The sequence below is a fragment of the Didymosphaeria variabile genome, assembly GCF_027946475.1.
Source record: "Didymosphaeria variabile strain IMI 356815 chromosome Unknown scaffold_2, whole genome shotgun sequence".
NCBI classification, from domain to species: Eukaryota; Fungi; Ascomycota; class Dothideomycetes; order Pleosporales; family Didymosphaeriaceae; genus Didymosphaeria; species Didymosphaeria variabile.
The window spans coordinates 3,203,571-3,226,553 of record NW_026611621.1 but is presented as its reverse complement, the minus strand read 5'-3'; the positions used below and the strand labels follow the sequence as shown (position 1 = coordinate 3,226,553).

Below are 22,983 nucleotides of genomic sequence, written 5' to 3'. Positions count from 1 at the left end.
GTAGACTGGCCCAATGATTTAATGCAATTATCCTGGAATTCTGTATGAAATGAAGCCCCAAGCTGTTCTGGCAATCTGACCCGATTACGATCGTTAAAGACGTGGTATACAGGCTCTGTGTCCGTGTTCCGCGGGCCCTGGCCTACGTCGCTGAAGGAAGCGAGTCTTCTAAATCCTGAAGCCTCAACCCCAACCCCAGCTTCTCTCGAACGTGCAAACAAGCAATCTTCCCCGATCTTCAAGAGCTAGATGCCGGCTTCGTCCACTTTGCCTTGCGTGCGTCTGCCCGCTCTCGGTCTGCAGTGCTCATCCAATTGGACCCATTGTCGATGCGCCTGTCATCTCTCCTGTTGTCTCGGTTATCTCGGTTGTCCCGTCTCCTGTCACCTTCGCGATTGCCTCCTCGGTTTCCGCCAGCGCGTCCGCCGCCACGGCGTTTGTTCCTGCCGCCATCCTCGTTGTCCTCACGTCCTCGCTTTCGCTCTCGCTCTTTGCGCTCGGGAAGAGCCTCGTCGAGACCCTTAAGTGCTCCAGCCTCGCCAAACTTCTTTGCGCGCTCCAACTTCTTGAGGGTCTCGTCGTCCTCGATCTTCATGCCAAACTTCGCAGCGCGCTTTTTGCGCTTCTCAATCTCGGCATCGAGGTCGGTCGCAGCGATGCCCGCTGCATAGCTCGGAGCGGGCTCCTTGTCCTCTTCCGCATTTGCTTCGACGCCGCCCTCCGCCTCTTCGCCAGCCGGCTTTACCGAAAGATCGTCAGTCTTCGAGGGATCGATGTCGACTTTCTGATTGGGTACGGCCTGCGGATTCGGCGGCTGCCCAGTGCCACCTGCTTTAGCGACGGTCTCTGACTGGGTGGTGACAGCGGGCTCCTTAGATTCCGTCTCCTTGTCTGGATTCTCTTCTTGTTTCGCGGCATCATCGCCATCATCCCAGTCAATCTCGTCTTCAGGATGCGCGTTCGAAGGCGCAGGCGCAGGCGCAGCATCAGAGGCTTTCTGTTCATCATCCTTGCTGAGACGGTCCACCATATCTGCTTTCTTGCCCGTAGTCGGTAGACCACGCTCCCTGAGCATTGTCTGAAGCTCATCGTTCTTCAATTTGGCGTATTGGGACATGTTGAGCGCGATTGCAGGTGAAACGCGTCGTGAAAGGGGTTCCTGTTGAGAGCGGCGGAGCGCGCGATGTAAGCTCGATAACAGTCCTGCGCAACGGGCAGTAATGGAAGTATGGGCGACCTCGGATGTGGACTGAGGTTTGCGACGGTGTCTGAGTCCACAGAGCGTTGGCGTCGTGAAGGACCGACACGTAGACAAAGGTGAAAGGAGGAACGGCACATCGTGCCAAGCCACTAGCCACAATTCCGACTATGTAATCAATGCACCGCCTCACTTGTTTTGCAGAGAGATATACCATATGTGCGGTACTCGAAACTCGATCTCTCGTCGGTCGGCACACTCCAGAGGTGGCTCACGCTCGGTATGAGTGGTGTATGCGTTCATCTACGGTTTACGTTTCCATCCCGTAAGGTTGTCCGTGCCTTCCGCATTCATGCAGGAATAGGAAGGCACAAACAAGCCTCTTATCGTCAAATGTTTATAACACGTCGTTGACGAGCCGGACTATGACATTAAATCTGTAGATGGATCATCTGCAGCTCGAACATCGTTCTCAGCAGGATGTACCGCACAACTCCTCACCTAGGTCTTCGCGATGCTTTGCTATGAAAGCCATAACAGCAAGAATGGAGAGGATCACGCCTGCACATGATTCCACTGTCGAAAGCTCAAGGTCTCTATATCCAGATTTATATCTTCCGCAAACGTGATTTCGGCCGTGCACTCTCACATTGCACTTTCGGAGGCTTCACATAGCCTAAGTCACCTTACGATATGCTGTTCAATAACCGGTCTCTACAAGTTCAACATCCACAGAGGTTCTAGCCGACCTGTGTTTTGATACGAGATAATAGTTTGCTGCTCGACTGCTTGCATCATGACGCCTGAATACTATTGGCACTCTAACACCCAGGCAGTGACGGTATCCTCACACTAAGCGCCGGAGCTATCGTCATCAACGTCTGCACGAAGAATCCAAACTTGCAATCAAAGCTATCTTAGTATGCGGAGATAAAACGTGCCGTATATTGATAGTGGACCATAAGCTTAGGCTCGGTTCCAAGCAAGAGTGTTGCCAACACGCCATTATCAAGAGCGATATACTCTCGCATACTGCTCATGAAGTCTCCGCGGGGGTTGCTTTGATATGGCCCCAATTAGTCTGCACAGGGGCACTTGCACTTCAGGTGTGGTCCGCGATCTGATTCGCGGTGCTGAGGAGTGGTACGCTTGGGGACGCCCCGTCTGCCGTTCCCGTTCCACCCGCAACTAACGTAAATGCGAAGGTAAGGCATGCTTGTCAAAGCTCCAGACCGTCAACATCGAAGGACCGGGTATCAAGATGCGGCAGTCCACGTCAAGCCAGACGGCGGAATCGAAATTGAGCATTCGCACTCGATTCAAAGCTGCTCACCGATCCCATGATTCAATGGACGGTCGATATATCCTGGCAATAAGACAAAGATGCTATTGTCGTGTTGCATGCCCTCCGGCAGCAGGGTAAACAGAGAACGGATCAAGATGCATCACGCGATTAGAACTATCAGGTGAACGGTCAAATTTGCGGTCGAGAGCCGAGCTAAAATGTACCGAGGAGAGACGACGTACAGTTCGACTGGGTCCAAGTTGCTTGCGCTGATTAGTCGGTGTGCCATCGTCTATCACTGTTACATCATGCAAGGCGCATCCATCCAGCTAGAACGCCTCGATGGTGAACTCAGATGGTCGCCGTTCGCCCATGCTGCAATACCGACATGTCTCACAGCAACGCAGACGCTTGTCGACAATGGTGGGAGCAAGAAATGGCGGCGCCCCCCTGCATAGAGCCGCAGCGAGCGGTGGCCCCAAAGGTGCCATCTCGCTCAACCATTGGTGAAGGACCAAAGCATAGTTTACCTGTTGTGGTATAAGTTGATCACATGACTGGAAGCTCATGTGGCAGGGTTTACACGAATCACGCGTGTAACGGACCAATGAGGGTGCAGAAGAGGCATCAGACGTCGAAGTGGCTTGCAGGCAACCCGGATGCCGGGCCTGACCTGTTGGGGCGCAACCTCTGCAAAGACCACAATCATCTCGTCGAGCAAGAGACGGTAAACGTTCACGTACACATAGCGTGCTCTCGTTGAACATCACGTCACCTATCTCAGGGGAATGGTTCGCCTCTGCTGCGCTGGCAAGAGGCAGTGCAACAGTGGCGAGGCACCAGCCTCATCTGCTAAAGCTAATGCACCTAGCCACCCTTCAGCTTGCGCGGTCTCCCCGGAATTCGCAACCGTCGTCGGCCGGTGTAGCGACCGACGGTCACGAGAATATCATCAGATCCTCCAGCATTGGGTGCGCATGGCGGGAAACGCGCATCAAGACCGATGACTCCTCGGCGTGCGCATCATTCGTTATTGACCCATATCGACCCGGATGGCATCTCAGTACAGGCCGCGCAGGCCTCCCAACCAACGGCCCCTCCGGCTGGTTTAGGTGAGCTGCAGACGAGCTTTCAAGAGTGCATTGGTCCGACACTCTCTTTGCGCATCCTGGAGCCACATCCCTCTCACACCATCTATACGCACCATCTGTGACAAGCCGCGGATAATCTGTGGAGAGTCGGCCGGTGGACGGGGTGGATTGGGCCTTCTTCGCACGTTAGCTGGACGGAGCAGTGGCCTCACTGAAGTAGTCAATTATCATGCCTCAGCTGCGATGGAGCCGTTTCGTCTCCACCGTAGCGAGCAAAAAGCGGGCTTTCGACATGGCCATGGCTTCGATCGTCGGTAGCCGCATGAGCGTGTGGGAAAAACGATGCTTAGCAGAAGTGCTGACGCCCAATCGCTGGCACTTGCCTCTCGTCTAGTCACGCCTCCACCATCCCGTCTGTGCGCTTTTGCTACAGGGATCCGTTACGAATCGTCGCCCTCCACCACGGGCCCGGCGCCTCACTGGTCCATGGCCTCTCTTTCTCAGACCTCGAACCGCCCTCTAAGCGCAAGCGCTTTGCCAGACGGCAATGCTCCGCGTCCGCGAGCCTTCTTCCTTGACCAGGAGAGCGGCGCGTCTCGTTCCTTAGGTCGCGTTGGGCCGCACGCCATATATCAGACCTAGACTCCGCTTGAACTTGTCAGACAGCAGAGTCAGCAAGTCCGGACGCGCTCATCCAACGACCTAGATTGTCCCCTGGCGCCCTTTTGGTCTACGAACCAGGAGTCCCTTGAAGCTCCTGGTTTGCCTTTTCGCTTAGGACGGAGTCACTCGGACACAGCGGCAACTCACCCACGGCCGACGAAGGCCCGTGGAGACGAACACGGACGCGTGAGCTGCATCTTGGAAGTTATATTTCCTGTCGCTGGCCCAACCTGCAACGTCTACTCGCCTTGTAAACGGTTGCGCTACCCTTGTATCTTGGATGCAGGCACCGCCACAGACTATACCCAGGATCGGACTAACCGAACGCCACGACTCACTCGGAATCACCGTGGAGTGGCGTAGTACATGAGCAAGAACAGCCAGTCCTCACCGAGTCTCTGCTAGACACTTGGGAATTGCGTAGTAAAAGAGTTAGCTATCTTAAATGGCCCGGCTCCCGTCCCATGTACCTGAAGTCTAGTCAGATTTGCCACCCCCAGGCTTCCAGCACTTTGGGTAGCCCGAAAGCTACACGCAGCACACACCAAATAATCATCCGGAAGCACCCCGAGCTGAAGATTGCTGACAACACCAAGAACAATTTCGACCAACATACTGCAACATCGATTCTGGTGGCGCCCGGGGACCCTTTCTCGTTGACCATACCGATGTCTTCATGAATTGTCCAGCACGTACAAGCTTCTGTCATACAAGGCCCGGTCTACCGTTGCGCACACTCTTGATCTGTGTCGCACCGAACTGCCTAACATGGCTTCCTATAAATCATATTCCAATCTTCCAAAAAGGTCGGAGGATCAACCACCGTACCTCCATCATACGCCTTCCGCCAAGCTACCACAACGGTCTATCACGCCTACTGCGACCATCTCTCAGGTGCCCGGGCCCGGACCGTCAAAACTCCAGAAGAGGAGGCCTTCGAGAGATGACGTACATCTCACTAGAGGAGTTACTGGTCAAAGAGCGCCGACGCCAAAAGCACCGGTTCCCGTCGGGTCACGCCAAGTTGGCGCAACCTCCACTGTACCTATAGTCCGTTCTTTTCCACGCTCAACGGCTCCTAAACATGCTTTACAGGGCTCTTCTCGCTTGCCGAAAACTGAGATTTCAACGAGCACGCGCACGCCATCCCTTGTGTCAGGATCCTCCGCCTCTACCGTCGATAGCCCACGATCGAATCTTCTGAGACGCAAACAAACAAGCATTGGAGTCGGAGGTGGGAGAGAAGTTGGTCACACGCAGGGAGATACAAGGGCTGCCCAGGAGAAGATTTATTTGGCCACAGGCATCCCTGGAGGTTACAAGGATCCTTTCTCTGAGACAGTGCTGGGCATATCAATACCAACAACTTCTACGGTACCCGCTCACTCACAAGCAGAGCTGGAGCTGCCAGAAAATCCTCCTTATGACTTCGAATTGGGGCCTACGGAAGTTTTATCACCACCCGTTCCTCAATATGCCCTTTCCACCACTCCTTCCACGCGATATTCGGAATCACCTGGTCCATTCAGTGTCTCGTCGACTCCGACTTCAATGTCTTCTTATTCCCCAGGAATCGTGATATCGACAAAGAGCACAATACGTACGCGACAAGTAAGCCCGTTACAAGGTAAACCTCCGGTAGTCAGATATAGAACGCCCGAAGAGCGTGCACTTGGGTTGGTGCCGGAACCGATGATCTCTTCGTCCTCTGGCTCATTATCAAAGACGACACAGACGCGCCTTCCAACATCGCAGCGACCAGCGGATGTAGCCAAGAATGGAGTGACCCGAGGGCTCCGACGTCCATCACAAACTACCGAAGAGACATCCCAAGTACAGGCACCTCCTGAGTTGGCCCACTTGGCAGATCAGCAGCCGTCAGTAATGGCAGCTCCACGAAGACCCACGCGACCAAGCAGGGATGGAACACCTGAAATGATTGGGTTCTGTGGACCTTCACCTGTCATTCACAGTAACATGAACAGGTTTCCGTCCTCACATCAACGAACAACATCCACCGGATCGACTGCAAGCATAGCGACGAACAGCAAAACCAGATTCGGCATCATGTCGTCGAAGCAAGCGTCTCGCAATCCGTCCCCCAACCCGAGCCTTACTTCAAGCTTGGCCCCAACATCACGCATTCCCACTCGAGGACCTACACCGGATCTGCCTCTGGAGAAACAACGGTCATCAACGGTACCTACGCCTGCTCCTGCCCCGAGCCCAAGTAAAACATCTCGGTTTGGCTTCTTTTCGAGACGTGCCAAAACAGAGCCAGCCGGGCCCGCTGTCAAGCCAGACAAAAAGCTCCACCGCCGGGGACCAGCTGCTGGTACAGGCCACGAAGGGTACGGACGGCATGCTGTCAGGACGAGAAATGGAAGTGCAGCTAGCGGATCAAGTATCGGAAAGTCGCCAAGTGCTGCAACCACCACCGAGAGCTTGGACAGGACCCCTTCTACCCGCAAGAGCAGTGTAACAAGTACGACTAGTACGGAAATGGACGATTTCTTCCTTGAGCGACTCAATCCTGTCGTTATACGCGGGAATGGAAGCAATACCGAACTTACAATGAGTCCGGACCCGCTACAGAGCACGAGCAGCCTTGACGTCTCGAGCCCTCGACTTTCCCAGCTAAACACGACTATCAGCAACTCCTCGAGAACTTGCTTGGAAAGCGCATCTCCTGCACTATTGCCCTCAGCGATGTCCGATTCCGTTCAGGGCATCTCGCCGATGAAGAAAATGCCCCTCGGCTTACGACGTCCATCAGAGAGTGAAGATGAGGTGAAGAGATCCTTCATCCCATCCCTTGCTACCAAGCGCGCGTCCCGAACTTCGAAAGTGGTTGATGCAACACCATCGGTGAGGAACAATTTGAGTAAAACACGTAAGGGCTCCTTCAGTGGGGCTACTTCAGAAGGCAAAGAAGGGAGTTGGCTCAAGTCATCTAAGAAGGAGAAAACTTTACAAGAGTCTTCCAAGCCTCCCAGAAAGTGGAACTTTTTCCAGCGGGCTCACGGTGCCCCGCGTCTACCCACTCCAGCTGTGGAAGCACCAAGTTCTTCTCCTGCTCGTGTAGCAGTCTCGCGGTCCATGGCCCACTACGCAATAGTTGACTCGCAATCTGGACTCGACGCCGACGACATTGAAAAGATTATGCAAGAGGCAGACAGCACGCCCGAAGAAGCATCATCATCAGTGCAGCAGGATGAGACTGTAATTTCTAATCCTCAATATAAGGATACGGAGCGTCTACCATCCATGTTACTGCCACCGAAGCCCATCTTGCCTGACATTTTCACAGCACCTGCCCGTCCAGCTTCGCCAAAGGTCTTTCTGCGACCCATGCCGGAGTCTCCGCCAAAGCTTACTCTGGATACGAGTGTTACCGAGCAGGCTCATCGTGTGCCGCCCTCAGTGGCCGACTTGACTCCAGTGACAGATCTTTCTCCCACATCGTCTCCAGTCAGTCCGCTATCACCCGTGCAACTTTCCGAGCCTTTCGTTTCGCCTAAGACTCTTGTACCAGTCTTCCTACCGTCAACGCCTGCTACACTATCTCCTCTGGGACCACCGCCTTCGGATCCTCCACCAAGGCCCAGCCGCCTAGCTCAAGTAGGTCGCATACCTCAAGTAGTCTCAACTCGCCAAAAGTCACACCGTCCTCATTCCCGATCCTTCTCTCGTCCTTTTGCGATGAACCAACCGACCGCGTCTTCGCACACTTCGCATGGCTCTATTGGTTCTATGACCGCAACAGCTGGTCCAGCCGAGCCGTATCCTATTCTTCATGGGCTTAACGCGCTCACCCACGGCACGGCTATTGCTACTATGAGCCCGAGTGCGGAGGCATCCGTACGCCAAGGAGAGTTTTTCGTCTTCTCGTCCAGGAAGGGTTCTGAGGTGTCGTACTCCAGCAGTTCGGGGACATGGAGCTTTCCTGCAACCGCTGGAACTGCAATCGTTCCCATTCGTGGTGCACCTCAATCTGAAGACGAGGTCTGGAACGAGTACGATGACCTTATTGACGAGGTTCTTTCTCCTGTAGACTCGCAAAATGTTGTTGGTGGCGAATCTGGACAGAGACGGCCGTCTCTGGAGCCACTTCCACTTAAGCTAAAGCACTCCAGGGCGTCTTCACATTCGGCAGCTTCCACTACAGGCGTCTCAAATCCCTCATTGCATCTACGCCGCTCCCGACTACTTGCTGTATTGCACTCCCAGTCACCCACATCATCGATATCTTTGTCCGAGTTCCTTCAAGAGTATGGAGAAAGGAGCATTAGCGTAGTCGACCCGATAAGTGGACGTCTCAGCTTTCCATCCACTGCCCGCATGTCCATTAGTTCAGCTCCACGTAATCGTGCGAGCTCGAACCGCTCCAGTCTGCCAGCGTCTCTGAACTTGAGCGCTCGCCAATCTAAGGCTACTCTTGCCTCTAGCTCTGAGAGGGACCGCAATAGCGCCAGTGCGAACAAGTATAGAGACACCCGGCTTATGGAGATGGCTGAGACACAAGCAGACGGGCTGTCGTCAATGGCCAATCTTCGTTTTGGTGCTTTGATGACCAGCAAGTGGCTGTCTTTTGGCCGTGTCATTTTCAGCCCCGCGCACTTCGAGTTCAAGAATCCCGAGCATGATCGCATCCTCGTCATTGATGGCCTTGGTAAAGACTGGTCGTACTATTGCGCTCTCACATACCCCGAAGCAACCGTTTACAACCTTGGTCCTGGTCAACCGTCCTTGACAGCGACTACGAGCAATGCGCCTGAACCGTGGTCCACACTCAGTAACCACCGTCACTTCAACCATACTGCCCTCGGTGACCCGTTTCCTTTTCCGAAAGGCTTCTTCGCATGCGTTGTACTCCGGTTTCCATCCGCTGTCCCTACATCTGTTCACCGCTCTGTGATATCAGAGTGCAAGCGGGTACTGAGGCCTGGGGGCTATTTGGAGCTCAGCGTTCTCGATCTCGACCTCGTCAACATGGGCAATCGCGCTCGACGTGCCGTTCGCGGTCTCAAAGTCAAGATGCAGGTCGCGGACGAGGACGTGTCTCTTCGCAACATCAGCGATGAGATCATGGGTCTTGTCGGAAAGAAAGGCTTCACCGAGTGCAACAGATGCTTCGTAGGTGTTCCTGTTGCAGGCAATCTGCCCAGCCCAGACGACACCGACGCTGCGTCGAAGAAGAGGAAAGGGAGCACCGCCAGCTCTATCAACAAGCCGACCGGAGCCACTACTAAGGCCACCAAAAAGCCCAAGCCCGAGGTCTCGTTCTCAGATCTTCTCAACACACGCGCATCTTCCGAATCTACAGACAACACCATAACCGATATGGTGGCGCGCGTGGGCCGCTGGTGGTATTCGCGCTGCTACGAGTCCCTTGTCCTCCCTGAAGCTGGCGAACCAGACGCCGCGAACTCCGGCGACATTCTTCGGAGCAGCATCTGGCGCGACGAGAGCCTCATTAACGAGTGTGAGAAGCGTGGCACTAGCTTCAGGCTGCTCATTGGATATGCGCAGAAGCCCGAGGTTGGAGTACGCCGCACCGTGAGCGTTTGACAATTCCCTTTCATCTGAGCTGGGCTCTTGTAGGTCCAGGAGGCCGATTTTCACACATACGTTAATTTTACTAATGGGCTTTTCTTCTTTGCGGCGTTATCGGCTTTTTGCTGCGTTCAAGCGGTTTCTATACCCTCATTTGTTTTCTCGCTCACTGCATAGCGATGGTGGAATAGACTGCACACAGCAGTACCCTATATCATACAGATTGGCGCGAGCCATCTACTAGTGGGATGGTGGTACATTGTTACCACATCTCGGTGGAAGCGGAGTTGGAACATGCTGGTAATGGTCAACAAAGTGCGCATAATGTGGTGGTATACCCTTGACGAACGAATGTAGATATGAATGATGACAGATGAGATTGAGAACCAATAACCTGTACGCATCGTGAACCGTTTCCTAGTGGTATACATCACTTTTAATCATCTGGAACAAGTGCACTTGCATGCTCATGTTGGCAAAACCTCACTTCACATAAAGCCCTAAAAGACCCGAGAATACCACCCGCTCTAAACACCCCTGCCTCCGAGCTTTGACGCTGCCTCCTCGTTAACTATGCTGCACCCCTTAACTCCCAACAAGCATCCACGTCCCCGCTACAACCTCGCCCAACTTCAACCTCCTCACGAAGTCCTCCACATCCCACCGAATCCTCCCCACAACCCCGCCTCACCCTTTCCCAACCCCAGCTTCTCCCTCACCTGCTCCCCGCTCATCTTCTCAGGCTGCTCCCACACCAAAAACAAATAGCGATGCGGCGCGCTAAACCCGGGCGGCGCAGGCGCAGCCCATGACGCAAGTGGCTTCTCCAGGGTACCCTTGCCCCCGCCGCAACAGTCGAGGCCGTCAGCTGTACCCAGGTGTCTGTCGCGGTGTCCGTTTTATAGATGGGGCTCGGGGCTGGGGCGCTGCGAAGAGCGAGGTGATTGCGGCTGTGAGGTCGGTGTGGAGGTAGTGCAGGATGGGGAGGCGAGTTGGAGGGAGGGGCTGGGCGCGTCGAGATCGAGGGAGACGGCGAGGTATTTTGCGCCTGGGGCGTGGGTGCGGAGGCAGGAGTGCGCGAGGGAGAATGTGGGTTGTTGCGATGTGCTGGGCTTATTTGCTTTGGTGGCTGGAGCTTGGATTTGGGTGCCGGACGGAAAGGTAATGAGGAGATTAGTGGTCGCGTTGTCTTTGTTTCGATCGAGGAATTTCTTGATCGTAGGCGTTGGGGAGGGCATCGTGAACGATGCGTTTTTCATCTGTAGGGGCAGGCGGTAGTGTTGCGGCTATATGTTCGATGACGACGATGCTTACATCAGAGAGAGAGAACGCACGAGCTTTAGATATTGCTTCTCTATCTTGGACTTGTGTACTGCCCCTCTTACCGCAGCCGCATGTTCGGTCTCGTGCTGCTGTTGGGTTTTAGTCCGCACACGGCACGTAGCTTAGCTCAGTCAACGTTGCGTGTTACAAGCCGCTAGCTTGTACCAAGCTGCCAACGGAGATCATCGCAAGAGTAAGCGCACTCAGTCGCAATTTGCACTTTGATCCAAGGCAAAAGGGGGCGAGTGGAGATCGAGATCTGATGAGAGACCTGAAGCAATGCAATCGACAAAAGCAAGGAATCATGGGCTTGCGAACGAATCGACTTTAATTTTCCGTCCGCTTGGCGTATACTTCCAGGACCCTGTGACTACGACTTGCTCTTTCTTGCCGCATGCTGCAAACCTCCGACCAACCCTGTTGCTCCTGATAGAGAATCACATAAGATCGCTCATACCCCTGTCACAACTGCTGGCAAAGCCTCATACCAGGCAGCGTGAGGTCGTCTGCCGTGCTCTCCGCTCACTGCATGTGCTGCTACTCATCTCCTTGCTCCTGTGACAAGGACGCTGAATGCGATCTCGAATGCGACCTCGTCTACACGACTCTTGTCAGCAACGGCCGCCATCTCTAATCATTCCGCGCTCTTGATCGTGAAGTGAATCTATGGATATCGTGAAAGAAACCAGTACAAGGAAAGAAAGATGCAACGCTTCATAAACGGTCATGAAAAGAGGCATGAGATGGGAGATGAGGGTGTACTCATGCCTTCTCCTTTTCATGGTGATGCGAATGATGCTTGTGCTTTTTTTTCTCCTTGTCTGTCTTGGTATCCTTCTTCGCCGCGGCTTCAGCCATGAGTTGCTCGAAGGCCATGAAATCGCCTTCTTCTTCTGGATCACGCTCAGCCTAGCATTGATTAGCGTTCGTCCGTCAGATTCGAAGAGTCAGGATATCATTTTACCTTGGAGAACATCTCACCAATAATGACAAGAGCATGTGCTCGCTCGACGCGCTTCTCCAGCTTAATTTTCTTATCGTTAAGCACCTGATCGCAAACATCGCGCAGCACGCTCTGAATCTCGAACTTGCTTCCTCGCCAAGCAGCTGCAAGAATCTTGCCTGTGACTTTCTTCTCGTACTCGGCCTTCTTCTCGTCCGTCCAGTCTTCGCCGCCCTTCTCTTCCAGCTTGGCCATTTCCTCCATGGTGAGCTGGGCGTCAATGGCTGCCGACATAGTATTCCATGTCTCCTTGACCAGGGTACCCTTATCCTTGACGCGGGAGAAGAAGCCTGAAATTCCAAGGAACTTCTGCGACTTAATGAAAGACGTTGCTTTGGACAGGTAAGTTGCACCAATGGAGTGAAGGATTTCGAGGCCGAAGGACTCCATCTTAAGGTTTTCAATCTCGAGCTGGGTTTTCTCCTTAAAGGCCGCAGTCACATCAGCACCTTTGTCTGTCTCTGTCCATATAGAAATGCGGTCGACCAATTTTTTAGCCAGAGTCTGGACACGCTCATCCCGGATGCGCTTTCGCTCTAGCTCGTACGCTGCCAATTCTTCGCGCTGTTCCTTGGTCAGGCCGCCCTTCTTCTTCTGCTTCTCTCTTAATTCTTTCTCGGCGTCTGTAACACCCGCCGCTTCCAGCCGTGCATCCTCTTCTGACTTATCCATTATGGCGGCTCGAATCGGGATCCCTCGACCAGACTGTGGCGAGCTAGATCCAGAAGGTACGGGCTGCGCCGGCCCGGAAGAAGCCGCGGCGGGCTCAGCGTGTGTCTCTACGTAGGCTGGCGGAGGAGCATCGTATGAGGGAGGGGCAGCACCTCCTCCGGGGGCATTTGCAGCTTCAGCGGCAGCCTCGGTCGCCTTGGCTTCAGCAGCGCCTGAGGGTTCGGTCGTCTTGTCAGTAGTCGATGGTCCTGCAGCTGTCGGGGCGCCAGCAGCGGAATCCTCAGCCGTAGAGGCTGCAGCTGCAGCCTCGGCTTGAGCTGCTTCCTGTTCTTCCATTTCTCGCATGGAGATCTCCATGGTCTTGGTCAAATCCTTCATAAGCGAGATCTCACCGATCCAGTCCATGAAAGCCTCACCCCCGAAGATCATGGTGAAGAACTCGGCGGGGTCCTCGAACCCACTGCTCGGTATAGCACCCTCCTTACCATACTGGTCGTAGTTCTTGCGCAGCGTCTCATCACTGAGGACTTGATAGGCCTCGCCGATAGCCTGGAACTTCTCGTGCGCTGTCTCGTCGCCGGGGTTCTTGTCGGGGTGCAGCTTGATGGCCAGCTTGCGGTATGCCTTCTTGATCTCGAGTTCGGTCGCCGTGGGCGGCACCTGGAGTGCATCGTAATATGCCGTTTCCTTGACCATGGCGGCGGTATCAAAGGAACAGGGTGTATATAGGTTGAAGGGTGGTGGGAGCGAGGTGGGGTTGTTTTGAGCGTTGACGCGAGGCAGCACCTGTATTATTTTTGCACCGCCGCAGCCACTGCCACCTCACAACGTCACCGCCCACGCGGTTCGCCAAGCTTCATCCGGAATCGCGGGCGGAACAGCGGACCAAAAAACCTCGCACGACAGCTTTTACCAACGGTTGCATGACCACAAGCTGACGTGTGAAGTAACGCAGACGAGCTTTGTATACAATCTCGATGAGAATACTAGTAGAGCACATACTCATCTCACATGTCCGTGTCGAGGCGAGATATATGATTTTCAGCAAAAAGGCTTTCTCATGAATAACAAGATGGACTCAGAAATGGCTCTTATCGTAGATATATTTGCATAAGACACAGTCGTCTATCAAGCACAATCCATCCCCTTGATCTTAGGGTATACTCGTGGTGCCCGTAAATCATGCTAAAACCCAATGTCACACCCGTCGCCGCCCATGCTACGTAGACGCCATGCTAGAACCAACCAGCCAAGATGTGCCGGTACGGAATTTTTGTCTGAACCCGTGCAAAGGAAATTATGTAGATGGCATAACCAAAAAAAAACACCGCCCGGGCAGGCTGCTGTGGAAGACCGAACAACGCGCACGGCATGATATCCAGTAGCTTCAGAACCAAAAGCGATCGAACAACCATTTCGAGGGCTTTTAGACCACGAACTTGGCCTTCGCTCGGGTGCTACCGGCGTGAGCGGCGTCCGTGTGACCCGAGAATTCGACCGGGTCGTTCTCCTTGAGCTGCAGAGCCTGCTTGAAGCGGTTGCCGATCTTGCTCAGCGTCTCCTTGCCTTGCTCGAACGTGCGGCCCTTGTTCTGGTCACTAGGGAGAGCCTTGCCAACCGTCCTTGTCCAAAGACCAATACGATAGAAGCCACGGCGAACATTGACAACGACGCCCATCACTTCGTTGTCGTCTTCGTCCTCCAGGTTCTCGCCGATCGCAGCGAGCATAACGTGCAGCCACAGCGCATCGATGTTGATGGCCTTCTTGTCCTTGAATTGGAAGGCCCACTTGCCGCCATGCTTGTTCTGGGCATCTTCCCACTCGGGGCGCACACCCTGTTTGAAAAGGTGGTAGTCTGACTTCAATGCAAGATCCGAGGTGGGCGTGATGTTGTTCTACTAGATCGTTAGCGAACCTTTCGTCGATAGGTGAGACTGCTCCTCACGTAAATTCCCCAGAACTCTTCGACCGAATCGAAGGAAATGACCTCCTTCAGCAGCTCATTCCAGTTGTCGCCCTGGTCATGTTAGCGGAGCCGCAGGAACCGTCACCACAGAAGCGTACCTTGCCGCTCGGGGGCTTGGTGAACCACAGGGTCCATGTGTTCATAAGCGGATGCTTGACATTGAAGTTCTCGGGGTCGTGGAAAACAGTCCGGATCTCGCTGTCGGAGGCGGCTGCGGTGGAGCCCTGGTCCTTGGACTCGCCAGAGTTGTCATCGGACGGAGAGATGGGAATGGTGTCGAGCGGAACCTGCTGGTTCGGGTTGGGCGCGGTCGCAACGTCGGCCATTGTGACAAATGGAGATATGTAGCGGGGTGGGGAAGTTTGTGTTGACAGCGAGCGGCTGCGGACAGGATAGATTGCAGTTGAGAGTGGTGTGGACGTGTAGGTTGGGTCGAAGGCGGGGCTTTTGGGTTCGCACCGGGCGAATAAGTAAGAGAGCAGTCGCGGGGCGCTCACTGTTTGTTTGCAGCGCCGAGATAAAGGGAAGCGAAGAGTCGTCGTGTGGGCCGGCGCGTTTGTCTTTCTGCCTGTGTGCCTTCTGCGCGCTCACGAAGAAAATGCAGGTGCTGCGGTTGCCGCCAGTCTTGGCGGCGCTAGCGATCCAAACGATTGTGAAACTCGATGCATATCATAACCTCGCTGACTCACAAGACGTCACTCACAGGTTCAGATCAGACATGCATATGATTCGAGCGAGACAGAGGAAAGGAAATGTTTTGATTCGACTGCCCTTGGCCTCCATGAGGACATGTCCGCGCCACCACTCCAGACCTAACCCATGTAGGGAGCCAGGCTAGGAGCAGCCTCGTCGCCGAGCAAGGCGTGTTATGATATAAGCACTTCTAAAGCGGCACAACTACAGCCATTGAGTGGCAGAATTGCAATTTGACATCCGTGCTGAGGCATCACGTTGAAGAAAGCAGAGACAGGTGCGAGGACACCCGGGGAGCTGCAAATTAGTGTTCGCTTACAGGCATCGTACCTGTCCAGAAGAAAGGACCCGCCGAGTATTATAAGTACATATAGACATGATGAACGTTCGAACCGTCGCCGCACGCGACTACAGTTCGCTGTGATCCGTCGACGGCTTGCCATCCAATGGCGCACTGGCGTTGTCGGAGCCCACCGTGCCGAAGAGTTGCCCTAGTTGCTCTTTGGCTTGGCCAAGAGCAATGTCGAACCGCGCGCCCGCAAACCAGGCAACGACCAACTGGCATCAATGTCAATATCTACGTACGAAGCAACAGAAGGGTTACTCACCATTATGCCGGAAATGAATACAATGGTGCCTATGACGGCTGAGATCATGTAGAATGTCTCCCACTTGTTGTCATCTGCCTCCTTCTTCAGCCTTGCGGCTTCTTCCGCACTGGCTGGGTTCTTCTTCTCATCCACGGGCGGCTTCTGCGAAGGGAAGATGCTCTCGATGAATTGCTCAACCTGCATCAGTGTGTTTAGCACGGCACCATCTCCGTTGCGGAACTGCTTACCTTGCCGCATGCAATGCTAATCTGAAGAAAGTTCGGATCGTGGGGATTGTTCTTCTGATGGATCTTGCGTGTGTAGCGCTTGAACACATCGCACACCAATTGCAGGTTTTGTGTTGATTCAAGCATCAGCTGACAAGCGTCACCCTTCGTAATCTTGACATTTCGCTTGAAGATGTCGTGGTTCTGGAAGCAGGCATCGAGTGTCGCAATGGCCATGGACTGGGGAATAGCGCAAAAGTTGAACACACTCTGCTCCTTGATACCAGCGAGATAGAAGAGGCAGTCGTCGGCGCGCCTCAATGCCGTCAGGATCATCTCTGAGCTGCAGGCAAGGGCCTTGTCCTTGTTCTCCGGCTTGAAAAGGTCTTCGAAATTGTCCACATGCTTGGACCAGATCTCCTTCGGCCAGAAGCGTCGCTTGTCGTCGAAGTCTTCCTTAATGTCACGGATGATGTTGACCTGCTGCAGAAATTGGCCCATCGACTCGTGGAGCTCTGTCCTCTTCAGAAGAGCTGGGTTCGCCTTGCCCTCCTCGACGAATAAGCGCGTGCAACCTTCGCCGACAAGTCCCGCTACGTAATGGCAATATTTCTCGTAGTCCTTGACGCTGTTGACGCCATTGTTTTCGACGCCAAGCTCGGCATTCTTCACATAGTCTGCCATACCATTGCCCATCCGCTTGGTGATGTCCTTGATGATGGCCTGGTGCGCAGGCTTCAGCTTCTTAAACTCCTCGATCACAACGTTGAACTCAACACACAGTTGCCTATCCTTCTCGTCGGGCCCGTTCTCGGTGAATGTCCAACCATCCTGCTCGATGATGTTGTGGAAATCGCGTAAGATAGGCTCCTTCGTAGCCAACGGTATCGTCATGTCGTCCTCGATAGTATCCAGGCCGCGGAGGACTAGGTAGAATATGGCGACAGAGACGAGAATGTCGGGATGCAACTCGAGAATGACAGCGACAAAGCTGCGGCTCGTTTGGGAAAGGAAGTACATGCATCGCTTCAGCGACTCGCTCTCCTTGGAGTCGTCGCGCTCATGAACGGGGTTGTGCCACACCTTCCTGCAGCAGAGTAAGTATACTAAGGTACAGATTACAAAAGATGCGCGCGTCGCAGATGGCTTACCATTGAATGATTGAGCGCAGCTCCTTAGGGTGGACAGCGTAGTAAGCCAGATCCTTGACACCCGGCATGATTGCGGGTGACGAGTGGTTGAGATTAACGAGGTAAGGGAGAGCGGGTGCTGTGGGGAGATGGGGGGTATCGCTTAGCTAAAAGGACACCAGGAGCGGCGCTATATTAACAGAGGTCGTGAAAGGGTGCCGGGTCAGGGCGGGGTATCAATTGAAGGGGGAAAAGGGAGTGAGAGGTCCCTGGAGGCGCGCGTCGTGTGGTCGACAAAATGCTGCATGTGTACTCTCCACATTTTGCGCACGAGCCTCGTTAAATCTGTTAGATGCAGAATTCGGAGAAAGCTTGGCACGCAACGCGAAAATTTCCCCCAACTTTCAACAAACCTCTCTATTTTGGTAACCACATAGTCAAAAAGCCTATAAATTCCTAAGAAGATAGCTTTTTATGTAGCAAATCTAGATTCTATTGAATTTTGACATAATAGTTCTGTGCTGTTGAGAAATTAACAGAAATGTAAATATTTCAAAAATGCCAAGCTTTCTTCGAATTCTGCATGTGAAGTGGCCTAAGCTTTTAGCTTATTTTTAACAAAACGCGATTTTTCATCAACCTACATCTTTACAACGCTAAGAGATAGCATAAAAATTCATAAAGATCTAGATTGACAATATGAAATGCTATCTTTCTAGGAATTTACAAGCGTCTTAATTGCGTGGCTGTGAAACAGAGGCGTGTTTTAGCAGAAAATGGGGGGAAAAACACGCGTTGTGTGCCAAGCTTTCTCCGAATTCTGCATCTAACAGATTGCGCCGAGCCGACCGCGCCCTCGTTTGGGCATCGCAATTCCAGGAGTCACCAGTCTTGGTACTTTCAAGCGCGAAAAGCCTCTTATCTTGTGCTCGTTGCCACGTTGCTGCCGAAGTCGAACTACATCAAGGCTGTTCAGATGTAGTTCTGCAGATGAAGCTCATCACGGTTTACACAGCAACCATCGAAGAATCTTACAAGTATTCTGGCCATTGACCTCAAGCTCGACTCTCCTACAACCATCTGTGACACGCAAATTCGGCCAGGCCTTTCGTGCACTACCGGAGTACAGTCACTGCAGTCTCGGCTGTTGGGTGTTTGTATCTATGGTCGCTAAGATTCACACTTGACATAAACTTGTGTATCCTCCTTCCATCATCTCGATTGCGGCAGGTGGCCACTATGGGATCGATTTCCTGATGGCACCTTCACAGTCGCAATACGCATAATGAGATTCAGCTACAACTTACAAACAGTCCTCTTCTTCGCCCTGTGTCCTTCGCTCTCCTCTGCGCCGTCCGCCGTTGGATCTGCATCCTCGACATCTTGGTATGTCTCTTGCCACCATGACTGTGGGGCCTCATTACCTTGTAATGTTGCATTTCAACCGTGTCGTTGTGAGACCTTCCATTCCAGGCCGCCCACCTTGTTCAACAGTCCATTTGATGTCAAACGCTTCGATAGCATCTTGAAAACCCAATGCCTGGGAATGAGTCGTAGCAAAGGTGAGCCCTTTGATTGGCTTGTTCGTAGAACGAGATGACTGAGACTCACGATAGCCAATTTGTTCGGTGTTGAAGTCGGCATCGCTGTGACTGGTGCCGTTCACCTTTGTAATGGATTGCGGAACGAATGCTCTAAGCTCAGCATTATACCGTATCATGTTGATATGCGCAGTGTCTCCAGATTCACCCTCTTTAAGATTTCTCTAGGGTGCCCGAGAGAAAATGATCTTTAGCGCATTAAACGTAAAGACCATGATGACTGTAAAACAATGATGTAGAGCAGCCATTAGCTAGCAAGGGTAGCTTGAGTGACTGTTCGACGCAAAGGGCCACAGTGTGGCGGCAACGGACTCAAGTTTGCAGAGATCACACATGTCAACCGGCTCGGTCTGCCTGACGGTTGGGATTGCTGAATTACGCTAGGCACAATACTCGTCCAACCTCTTGCGCTACACTGCCCGCTGTCAGTTGTGACTAGTTTCTGAATCACTGGCTCACGTGTACCTGCTGGGAACTGTTTCGTCGGCTTCCTCTGTTTAGTAGTCCTCATAGCGATTGGTATAGCTGCTACGGCCGAACTCGCTAAAACCATACTTGGTGAGATCGCTGCGTTGGAATATGCTTCCATCGTCCTTCCAATCAATTCCGCTCTGCCGATGAACGCCATAGTCCGCAGCGGAAAACTCCTCCGATTCTGATCCGGCATTGGGAGTTCGAGCAGGCTGTCGAAGCTTGTTGTTGTTCGGGGAACCTGAAGGACCGCCAAAATGGCCTTCCTGGACATAGATCTGAGGTGGCTGTGCATCGTTGGGGTGAATGCTGGTATCTAGAGATCTATTGCTATCATGCTCCCAGGTTTCGGTAGAATTGAAGGAAGCAGCGTCGTCGGTAGCCAGTACTGGGTTTCCAACAGCGGAGGAAACCCGTAGCATTGCAGGTGGAGAAGCGATTTGGTCCGGTACATGAACGGGCATCGCAACACTGGAAGCGCCATGCTCCTGGCTGTGCATATGAGTCCACGCAGGGTCTTCTATGTCAAGGGGCATCGTTCTTGTAGCGAGTGGCCTAGAGATACCATATCGCAAAACCGCCGCTCGGGCTTCTTCGCGGGCCGCTACCAAGCTCTCCGGCGTAACCGGTCGCCTCTCGCGAACTGTAGCATCAAGATCAGTCCCACGCATAGTGCTAGGGTCAATGGCCGTCGCTTCGCAATCCTCGTACTCCTCATCAGAATAATGCTTTTCGACGTAGTACTTGTCTTCCCGATGCCACAATATCCAAACGTAGGTTGCGGTTACCCCAATTATGAGGCAACTAACGATGAATGGTATCAATGCAAGGGGATGTACGTGGAGGGAGCGAGAAGGCACCAGCCCAGGCGGCGGTGCGAGGGTGACTGTCGACAAGGCGCTGAACTTCGCGATGAGCGTCCGAGAAGAAGGGGCTGGAAATGCCATGTCGGGGACCTTTGATGTATCGAATGATTCTTACTTGTTTTGGTGAACATATGGTCATTCATAGCTGGACACAGCGCTGTACTTGTACGTTGAGCGATAGCGTCTGCGGATCGAACGGACACTTGGCTGTGAAAGCTCAGGTGACGATCAGCTTATGCGGGTACTTATTGCATTCAATTATCGGTGTTTGTACTTTTCCTCTTCAGATATCATGCTTGGCCCTCCTCCTGATTTCAGCCGCACCGACATCTTTCTTCAAACCTTGCTCACGATCGGAATCGGACCGACCTTCGCTGTTTCTCAAATCAGCCATCGATATCGGAGGAGGCTCGCGCTTTGCCTTAGGATCTCGCATCATATACATCTCGCGCTCAAGTGTTGCGGTCAGTCTTTGCAGAAGCCACTGTGCCTCCGTCCTGTTACCCATAAGCGGGCTCCTAACACCAAGCCAACTCCAGGCGTTATGTTCGCCTTCGTCTGCGGTGCCGAGATCAGGCTGGCTGTGCGGTTGTCGCTCATGATGCACCTTTGGTTTGCGATGAGCAGATGCATCGTTCTCGTCCTGCCCAACCAATCTAAGGTAGTAGTTCCATTCTTGATACGTGTATTGTTTTGGTGGTGAAGCGTCCACAGCATGCATAACTTTCCGTAGTTCTTTGGCCAGGATATAGTGATAAAAATGAATGTCGCGTAGAAGCTTCTCGCCGTGTTCACCAGCCTCCTCTGCTTCTGCAAGTTCGTCTTCTTCGATATGTTCTGCGAGACGATCCTGCATTGTCTGTTCCGCAGCTCCTCGTCCTGTCAGGCCTTTTTCTGTTTCTTTGTCGTCGCGATAGATTTTTCCGGTCTTCAATTGTTGGATACCAGTCTTCAATGTTCCAGTAACGCCATGCTCGCCAGGAAGCACAGTAAGCGAGCCAACCCAAATGGTCAGATCCCGGAACGCTTTGATGACGGTGTCCCCCATATTGCTGATCAAGATCGTGAGGGTGGGCACTGCGAGCAAGCTCCAGAAGACGAAGAAAGCTTTACCGGAATTGCTCGTAGGAGAATAGTCGCCGTAACCAATGGTCAACAAAGAGGTATAGGAGAAATAAAGCGAGACAAAGTAACTCCATCCCTGGGGTCTCTCGGAATGCATGAATACCAGGGCACCGAGGAACCAAAGGAGGAGAGCGGCCATAGACGACATCGCTAGTGCAGTATACCGCCTCTTGCGCTCGGCCTTCTCCTGGACTCGCCTCATAACGTTAAACTCTTGTTCTCTTCTCTGAGCCTCACTCAATCCTTGCTCAGAGAATTCGATCCTTTCCCACAAGCCTAGCTTAATCGTCCTTTTCTCTTCGTCCATAGAATCAAGCACTCTGCGCCTCTTCATTTCCATGAAACGAGCTGACATCTTTTCCTTGCCCCTTTCGAGCACTAGAGACCGCACCGAACCAATGACCAGACCCAGCGACACCACTCCTCCGATCGCATAGAAGAAAAGCAACGACCGACCTGTGTGTGATTTCGGAACGAATTCTCCACCAAGGCCGACAGTCAGTAGTGTGAAATCGGCCCAGTACACGGCATCGAGAAAGTTCCAGCCCTCGACCTTGGAAAATATCAGTGCGCCAACAAGTAAGTAGAACATGAAGCTGATCGTCTGTAGCATCAATGTGCGCTGGCTAGCCGTGAGTCGAAATTCTTTCGGATAATGTCCGCGATAGGCGCCCCAAACGGTGAGTATCATGAGCGATGCAATGATGAAGTAGAGTCCAGCGGCCATAATACCGTAGTAGAACGCTTGGCTCAAGGCATGCTCTGTCATCGGTTGAATGCGAAAGACGGATGTTGAAGCCACTACGACAAGGGCGATCAGCATGAAGGAAGCCAAGAACCATCCGATAATGGTAATAGGCTGCGCGATTGCAAATGACAGTCGTCTTGTCATGTTGAGTAGCAACGCCATGTTCGCGACAAGAGCGAAGACCAAGGATATCGAGTTGACGGCTACAAGCCACTTGGGGTCCTCCACTTTCGAGCCGTGACCCTCGTCGCCCCCTGGTGGGATATACACTCTCCATTTCTCGACAAGCGCGCATATAGAGAAAGCGTTCGCAATGGGACCAAAGGTACCTGCGATAAGAGGGCACGCGGTTGAAGCGAACCACCACCGACTGGGTCCCAATTAGTTCGGATTCCACCATGCATGCAATGCGCACGCTGCATACCTAGGATCGAGGAAGTCCTGCTCCTCAGCCTCCGCCTTCTGTTTGTCAGCCTCATAAACGTTCTCCTCCACGTCTTCCGCCGCCTGCTGCGCAGGTCCGTCAAGACCAGGGTCATTCATGGTTCCAAAGCTGAGGCTGTGAATGGTTTGACAATGAAGTCGAGGTCGGCGGGGAGTAGCACATGGTCCTGGCGAGAGATTAATTGTGCACGGGGCAGCAACGATCAAGGCAATGATGGTCTGGATGCGGTACGAGGCGCATGGGACAAACACGCGAGCGGAATGACGTTGGCATGCGCACGGCTGCACCTGGTTGGTGGAAGAGCGAAGCAGGGGTGGGTCATGCCTCC

The 22,983-nt window shown here is 53.2% G+C and overlaps 6 protein-coding genes across 6 annotated transcripts; 1 reads left to right on the top strand and 5 right to left on the bottom strand.

Annotated features, from left to right (window-relative positions):
* Positions 1-238: 238 nt before the first annotated feature.
* Positions 239-1,117, bottom strand: N0V89_002759 (uncharacterized protein; the record flags this gene model as incomplete). The annotated part of the gene is made up of 1 exon (XM_056211566.1): positions 239-1,117. One exon carries the CDS (start codon positions 1,115-1,117, stop codon positions 239-241), a length of 879 nt encoding a protein of 292 aa, XP_056075039.1.
* Positions 1,118-6,599: 5,482 nt separating this feature from the next.
* On the top strand, positions 6,600-9,808 carry N0V89_002758 (uncharacterized protein; the record flags this gene model as incomplete). Its single annotated transcript, XM_056211565.1, has 2 exons — positions 6,600-6,604; positions 6,634-9,808. The coding sequence occupies 2 exons, from the start codon at positions 6,600-6,602 to the stop codon at positions 9,806-9,808; spliced, it is 3,180 nt and encodes a 1,059-aa protein (XP_056075038.1).
* Positions 9,809-11,878: 2,070 nt separating this feature from the next.
* On the bottom strand, positions 11,879-13,487 carry CAJ1 (DnaJ-like protein; the record flags this gene model as incomplete). Its single annotated transcript, XM_056211564.1, has 2 exons — positions 11,879-12,025; positions 12,081-13,487. 2 exons carry the CDS (start codon positions 13,485-13,487, stop codon positions 11,879-11,881), a joined length of 1,554 nt encoding a protein of 517 aa, XP_056075037.1.
* Positions 13,488-14,217: 730 nt separating this feature from the next.
* On the bottom strand, positions 14,218-15,085 carry TIF45 (eukaryotic translation initiation factor 4E; the record flags this gene model as incomplete). Its single annotated transcript, XM_056211563.1, has 3 exons — positions 14,218-14,688; positions 14,739-14,810; positions 14,858-15,085. 3 exons carry the CDS (start codon positions 15,083-15,085, stop codon positions 14,218-14,220), a joined length of 771 nt encoding a protein of 256 aa, XP_056075036.1.
* Positions 15,086-15,860: 775 nt separating this feature from the next.
* Positions 15,861-17,488, bottom strand: ERG9 (bifunctional farnesyl-diphosphate farnesyltransferase/squalene synthase; the record flags this gene model as incomplete). The annotated part of the gene is made up of 4 exons (XM_056211562.1): positions 15,861-16,010; positions 16,061-16,240; positions 16,291-17,356; positions 17,421-17,488. The coding sequence occupies 4 exons, from the start codon at positions 17,486-17,488 to the stop codon at positions 15,861-15,863; spliced, it is 1,464 nt and encodes a 487-aa protein (XP_056075035.1).
* Positions 17,489-19,497: 2,009 nt separating this feature from the next.
* On the bottom strand, positions 19,498-22,753 carry N0V89_002754 (uncharacterized protein; the record flags this gene model as incomplete). The annotated part of the gene is made up of 3 exons (XM_056211561.1): positions 19,498-20,219; positions 20,662-22,580; positions 22,635-22,753. 3 exons carry the CDS (start codon positions 22,751-22,753, stop codon positions 19,498-19,500), a joined length of 2,760 nt encoding a protein of 919 aa, XP_056075034.1.
* Between the last annotated feature and the right edge of the window lie 230 nt (positions 22,754-22,983).